This window comes from Etheostoma cragini, chromosome 7 (assembly GCF_013103735.1).
Source record: "Etheostoma cragini isolate CJK2018 chromosome 7, CSU_Ecrag_1.0, whole genome shotgun sequence".
NCBI lineage: Eukaryota > Metazoa > Chordata > Actinopteri > Perciformes > Percidae > Etheostoma > Etheostoma cragini.
This window is the reverse complement of record NC_048413.1, coordinates 1,587,172-1,594,173: the sequence shown is the minus strand read 5'-3', so window position 1 is coordinate 1,594,173 and position 7,002 is coordinate 1,587,172. Positions and strand designations below refer to the sequence as shown.

At 42.5% G+C, this 7,002-nt stretch overlaps 2 protein-coding genes across 6 annotated transcripts in view; one reads left to right on the top strand and one right to left on the bottom strand.

Moving 5' to 3' along the window:
* Positions 1-2,991, top strand: part of ada (adenosine deaminase) — a 16,822-nt gene extending 13,831 nt beyond the window's left edge. Inside the window, exons 8-11 of the mRNA XM_034877443.1 lie at positions 251-352; positions 1,138-1,205; positions 1,319-1,448; positions 2,526-2,991. Coding sequence (XP_034733334.1) covers positions 251-352; positions 1,138-1,205; positions 1,319-1,448; positions 2,526-2,630 — 405 coding nt within the window. The 3' untranslated portion in view covers positions 2,631-2,991. The remainder of the gene's footprint in view (positions 1-250; positions 353-1,137; positions 1,206-1,318; positions 1,449-2,525) is intronic.
* Positions 2,992-3,791: 800 nt separating this feature from the next.
* Positions 3,792-7,002, bottom strand: part of pkig (protein kinase (cAMP-dependent, catalytic) inhibitor gamma) — a 27,592-nt gene continuing 24,381 nt past the window's right edge. For 3 of the 5 annotated variants that reach the window (XM_034877444.1, XM_034877446.1, XM_034877445.1), the window contains exons 2-3: positions 4,948-5,129; positions 3,792-4,453 (exon numbers count right to left, since the gene is read on the bottom strand). In XM_034877444.1, the coding sequence (XP_034733335.1) occupies positions 4,371-4,453; positions 4,948-5,101 (237 nt within the window). In that variant the 5' untranslated portion in view covers positions 5,102-5,129 and the 3' untranslated portion in view covers positions 3,792-4,370. The remainder of the gene's footprint in view (positions 4,454-4,947; positions 5,130-7,002) is intronic. The other 2 variants (XM_034877447.1, XM_034877448.1) reach the window with 1 other exon arrangement.

Genomic DNA, 7,002 nt, shown 5'->3' with positions numbered 1-7,002 from the left:
GTATTATTATTTTCTACTGTTCGTGTCCCTCTCAGCTTCTGTTACTCAACCATAAAACGGTCTCAAGTATAATTTAGTTTAGCGTAAGAATGTCGCTCTATGAGGAAGTCATCCGTCAAAGTGACATTTCAGCTCTCGAGTTGCATATCTAGAAATAGTCCGCGGATTCTGCTGACATGGATAACGCGGAGGGGTTTCTTGTATGCTTGATAACATTTGGCCTCGTGACCCCTTGTCTTGATACCTTCAGGCTGTGGAAGTGCTGAAAGCTGAACGGATCGGCCACGGTTACAGAACATTGGAAGACCAAGTTCTGTACAAAAACCTGCTGGCTCAGAACATGCACTTTGAGGTAAGAAACTATCCAGAATGATCACCCTTGTCATCAAAATGCTGCATCACTGACACAATTATTAATCTCTGCAAAAATGGGCCTGCCACCTATGAAACATAATGTGCCCTGTTCATCCACATACTTATCAATTTAATTTTGACAGAGTGGGATTGTTAACCCTCATGTTGTTCTCCGGTCAAAATGACCCATTTTTCCTATATCAATGTTCTTTTTAATTCCTCAAAATAACGTGATTGATTCCACACAACGCTCTTTGCCAAGTACAAATCTCTACTTTCATTCATTTAGGGGTTTCTTATTCAATTTTATAGCATTTAAAAAACAAAGTGAAGGGCTTTTGAAAAAGTATTGAGTAAAAGTTATATGGACATATTCCAGTCTGTGATTATCCATAATTCCTATTTTCTGCTTTTCTAACTCAAACATTAGGTATACATTCTTCTAAATGTGGTTTATTGACCATAAATTCCAAAAATAACTGTAAACTAAAGTTAATAAGTTAGTGTTACGTAGTGTTGAAAACGTCAAAAAAAAGGGACAAAAGTGTAAGAAAATGTTAAAAACATTGATAAAAAGCTTCAATAAAAGTGTTGATTTTCAATTTTGATGGCAAGACAACACAAGTCAATATTAGAAAGATAGTTGACTGTATTAGTACAGTATCTACCAGTAGGAACAGAGGGATACGCTGACCTCTAATGGAGCCTCCGGTATCACACCTGGAAGAAGAAAGATGGCGGTAATGGGGTTCCTCAGTGTTGTCTGTGCTGCTCTGCTTGCAGATGTGTCCTGTTTCCAGTAAGCTGACAGGTGCCTGCAACCCAGACTTCAGCGAGCATCCTATCATCAGGTGAGCTGCGTTGTTATTACATGTGATCATTGGGATACATTGGGATCAATATCTATCTCTCTATCTCTCTATCTAGCTATGACTGTCACAGTCTGGTCTCTTCCTTTGTTCAGGTTCCGGGAGGACAAGGCCAACTACTCCCTGAATACAGACGACCCGCTGATCTTCGACTCCACCCTGCTCCTCGACTACAGCACCGCGTACAACTACATGGGATTCACCGAGGAGGAATTCAAACGACTGGTGAGATCAAATGCATGAGTAATTTCAGCAGTGGTTTACAGGATGAAAGCATTTGAACATGGTTTGAGATGATAGCATGGGGTAAACACGCCCTGTGCATGGGGATGCCTTTCTCAGTTGCTAATTAAAGCCGGAACAAAAGCTGACATAAAAGAAGCAATTACTTTTTTGGGAGTCTTGTCAGCGCTGTGAAGTTGCCATGCAACCAGCATGGCTAGCTGTTCCGGCTTTCCTAGTTCTGGTCTTTGTGCAAAGGTGAGCCCAAGCTCCTGCTGTAGGGGTGAATTACGCGTTGTTATGGATACCACTCTAGACAAGACCCGCCCTACGAAGCAATCTGATCAAGTTTTTCAAGTGCCCATATTATGAAAGAAATCACTTTTCCTGGGATTCGGGATGTTGTCTTGTGTCTCTAGAGCTTCCACAAACTACCCATGCTGTTTTGAATGAGATCCGGTTTCTGAATGTGCAGTCTCCGGGTGAGCTGTTCAAAATCTGCACGGCTTTCTAAGTCACTGGCCGAGGCGAGGTGGCTAACCGTAGCATTCTAGCTCGTTCTCAAAGGCAAAGCACTGCTTCAACAGCCCCCAGTTGACCCTGGTCTCCAAAAGAACTACTTCCTGTCCCTGTTGAGCAGGTGTTCCACAAGTAGAAGAAGTCTCCAAGCTAATCCTGCCTTGGACTGACCAAAGCTTTCCATGTCTTTTTTTAAATTATTAAACAGGTTGACATGCTATATAAATACATTTTCAAAATGCTTTATCCACAGAGAAATCTCTGTCATTACCCAACTGCAATGACGGTGCATGGACTCAGAGAGTGCTGATGCAGAAGACCCAGAAATCCTGACCAATCAGAAAAGAATGGGCTTTTTTTTCTAGTGATGGGGCTTAAAGAGACAGGTGCTAAAACAGAGCATTTTAGACAGAGGGTGAATACAGGTATATACGAGAGGAACCTGTTTTTTTTGACCATTAAAGCATGTATAAATGTTCTAGTAGAACCTCCAAATGCACGTGGGAATCTGAAAATCAGCATGATATGGGGCCTTTAAAGTTAACTTCTTGTGCCTTACAGAACATCAATTCTGCAGAGTCATGCTTTCTGCCTAAGGAGGAGAAGAAAGAGCTCGTCAAGACATTGTGTGAGGCGTATGGGATGGTAAGCAGCACTGCCTTTTAAAGTGAATGAAGAAGCAAGTCTAAGGAGTGACCTAACCCAGGGTCCAAATCCATATCTGACACTCTGTTTATCATATAGCTGCTGCCTTGCCCTCACATATTCTGTACATTACCAGCTTGTGTTTTCCATCTAAGATACGTTTTAATACTTACAGTATCCAGAGGATGTCATGATGCTCTGCTCGCTGCAACAAAAGTGTTTTGTTTTTATGAAGCATATGTTGTTTGTATAAAACACTCTGGATACGTGTTTTTATCTCGGGACTACTTAAGGGTGTCATTAAGAGAATCAGGGCTTTAGCACTTTGTCAGCATGCAAGGGAAAGATAAGGTTATTTGTTGTTAATCCTTGGGTGAAAGCGCAGGGGGGGGGGGGGGTATGGTTTGGTTTAAGGGAACCCAAAATCCAAAATGTTTGTGTGTGAGAAACTGTTAAAACAGCTTAATACCAAAAGTGTAGTCTTATATTTGAACACTAGGGGGCGCACCATGTTCACCTACATGAACACACCAGGTGACTAAATGTGGCTTTGTATTTCATTATTACTCCAAAGGCTTTTGATGTATATATTTATTTGAAATATTTGTTCGTTTTTCATTTACTAACAAAAAAAAAAACCCCATTTGTAAGAATCACATTCATGACACTTTTAAGAGCATCTTTTGTCCGTAATAAAATGAATCTGTGGCCTGTTTCTTTATGCCTATAATCTCCAGTAATTTCAAACATCCTTGCATGCATGTATCCTCATTATAATATAAGGTCACTTCAGCACACGGCTTCTTGAGTAATTACTATTAAAGAGGGAATTAGCTAAAGCCTGACACTAAGAGATAAAAGGAATCACAGCCTTACAGATCTGTTTCTTTATATCCATGTCTCTCGCTCTCTCTCTCTCTTTCTCTAAAGTGATGCATGGCAACATTGGCACCATGCAAGGTGAAGATGTAAACACTGGCTTCCTGCAGCCAGGCTAATGTACACAAAAAGCTGCATTCAATAATATTTATGGCTCTGGAAGGACTCAGCGAACTGAACCCATTAATCCCGTTTGACTCAGCAGCTCCTCCACCACGCCGTGGTGTTCGACAGAAACCTGCAAATTGCCTCGTGTGAAAAGCGAATTACGCTCGCAAGCACAAAACACAAATGTGACAGTAATTCATACATTTTTTTATTACACTAAGAAAATTGCTATCACAAAGTTATCACCGAACATTAATCAATAAATATGAAGTCCGTACACAACAGTATAATGGCGATTATGTTTGTTACTGAAAAAAAAAGGACAAGAGGGTCACAAACACACACGCATACATGTACATAGAAAGAAAAACTGACAAACGGATGATTATGAATACGACCTCTACGACACAGCTCCATATTCAGGTTGGAACAAATGTTTCGAGTGCTAGAAATGAACTCAGCTCAGTCCCTCTTCAGACGTAAATGCAAGGTTTTCTGTGCTTTCTTCGCCTCGTCGGGAATATAAATGACCAACAGAGAATGAAGCATCTAGGCTGTCCCTTCTACAACCAGACCCCATGAGAAGGCGTCCATTCGGGCCGCTGAAGCTCCAAACAGGCTGGCAGTGAGCGAAGGTGTCCTCGTGTCCACATTGGACGACCGATATACACTCTTTTCCTTTCTCCATGTCTCTCCACTTTCGCTTGCTTCCTTTCTACTTTGCACTCCTTGGATCGGGCCTCCCCCCCTCCCCCCTTCGGCCTCTGGCTGCGTTTAGGACGGGCCTCCGCCTCCCTGGGCATCTTGGCTGGTGGAGCCCTCGGCCTCAGTGGCTGGGGAGGCCCCCGGGTCGCCTTCTGGAGGAGAGAACATGGGGAGAATCAGTCAAAGATGTGTGTACATTACTAAGCTCAGAAGTGGTTTGGTATTGCTAACAGTGGGAAATAAATCTGCTTTCAGGCTCCTAGAAAGAAAATAATAATGAGGAACAATTTCCTGTAGCAACACAGTGCCAAGCATGTTGTGAGATTATTGCCAGATTTGAGGCTTCCCACCAGACCAGCGTTAGCAATTTGATTTATGGGCGTCCGATTGGGTGTAATGTCATGGGAAACTTGACTTTGTGACTGTAAAGAAAGGCCAGCAGAAACAATGCACTGAACTAGCATTTTGTTGAATACAGCATCTAAAATCTGCCTAGAAAGAAATCTTTTTAAATGTGACTGAAGGGGACAATCATATCGTTAATCGCAAGTATTTCTGAGACAATTAATTGTACAGCAACATTCGGATTTGTTACAGCTCTAGTGAATGGCATGCTACCCGTGGACCCGACGCTGGGTTTACTGACCTGCAGCCTTCAGGTCCATCTCTGCCAGGTCTTTGGTGAGTTCACTGGTGCTGGCCGCTGCCTCCCCCTTCCCGGCGATGTCGGGCACTGCGTTCCTGCGGCCTGTGCGATCACAGTTGATGAAGTCTGAGTACGACGTCTCCACGTCCATCATCTGTCCATGACCAGCGCTCTCATTACACCTGTCGAGGAGGAAGAGGGGAGGGGGGGGGGGGGGGGGGGGGGGGGGGGGGGGGGGGGGGGGGGGGGGGAAGCAGATAAATCATGCTGCTGTCCATCTCCCTTCAACGGTCTGCAGGACCCGTGGGAGGACACTTCACTGTGTGTTGTGTATTTCTGCGTCAGTAGAATCCATGTGACACGAAGGAATACAGACTAAAGACTATCACCTAGGGACGCACAATGCTGAGTCAGAGAAAGGCAGAAAGGGGGGGGGGGGCTTCAGATGCATTTCCACCACCTGAAAGGCCGACAGCAGCCGGGAGAGTATGACTAAGTGTATGACTATGTGTTAATAATTCCTATGTCTGCACAGTATCTGCACACAATTGTAATTCCCCCTTGTGGGATTAATAAAAGTATACATTATTATAATTATACAGTGAATAATAGTACTACAGACAGAACTGCTAATAGGTAGTCCAAATAACATCAGGAAAAAATAAAAAGACATACTCAATCTCTCACAGCTCTCACATAGAGATGTTCCAGTACCGATACCGGTATCCGAAAAGCCTCCGATGCTGCCTAATGCTGGTATCGGTATTGAAAAGTACTGGAGTTTTACTGGAGTTGATACCACGTAATTTATCCCCAAAGAAAATCTACTTTTCAAGTAGTTTATTCATGTTCTTTTTCCGTTGTGACTGAATGCCAAACTGGACAATTAAAGAAAGTTCCGTGGCGTTTGTGTTTGTTCTTGTTTCACAAAGACCGTACCCTTAACCAGGCTGTAGGACAATGATAGCAATCAGATCCCATCCATAGGGTTCGTAGTGCAAGCTGTTCAAACATAATCCAACATCTGACACATAGGTATTGGAGGTAAGCAAAAAATGGTATTGAACCATCTCTACTCTATACTGGTTGTCCAGTCTAAAGGAGCAAGGATAAGATAAAAAAGGAGACGGAGGGCTGTAAAGAGCCCTGATCCATATGGAAAGGGCAAAAGAGCTTGAAACCGTTCAAAAGGACAAGCGGTGGTGCAGTCGAAAAGAATAAGCTCCCATTCCAGCCATTCATTCCTCTTCTGTTTCCTGTTCTCAGTCCATCTTTAACTAGGTCATGGATCCTGCCAACCTCTAAAAACACTGTACAGCTGGGAAGTCCTCAGAGAGAAGAGGACACAGAATAAGACTGCTCCAGAAAGGAAAGAATAGAAATGATTTCAAAAGAAAAAAAAGTAGTAGCAAGTCGTCCTCTGATGCAAGCAAAAGGACAACGAAAACTAGAGACACTGTATACAGATGTTCCTCTGCTACTGTCCCTGAAAAACAGTAGTGGAAGAAGTACTCAGATCCTTTACTTCAACTAATACCACACTCTAAGTTGTATTGTCATATACGTTTCCCAGTACAATGAACAGGGAAACTTCCTACGATGTCCACAGAATGCCAAACAATGTTATTTAAGTAAAAGTATGTAAGTATCATCAGGAAAATGTACTTTATTAAAAGTAAAAGTACTCAATGCAGAAAAATCCTCCTCTGCTCCTTTAGAAACAATCCAAACAGTTTATCACTTCAGCTGGACTTGTAGGTTGTAATATTGCAGTTTAATTTACCAAAAAACATTGGATTTTATGATAAAATATAGACTTTTATATAAGTTGTAACTAAAGCTGTCAGATGAAATGTTGAGGAGTAAAAAGTACAATATTTCTTTCTGAAATGTAGCGGAGTAGAACGTGGCATGAAAAGAAAAGACAAGACAAGTACCTCAAATTGTACTACAGTACATGAGTAAAATGTTCCATCACTGCTAAACTGGACGTCCACACACCCCCTCCCATGAAGCGGCTAAGCTACCCGTCTTTAAGAAACATAAGCGGGGGGG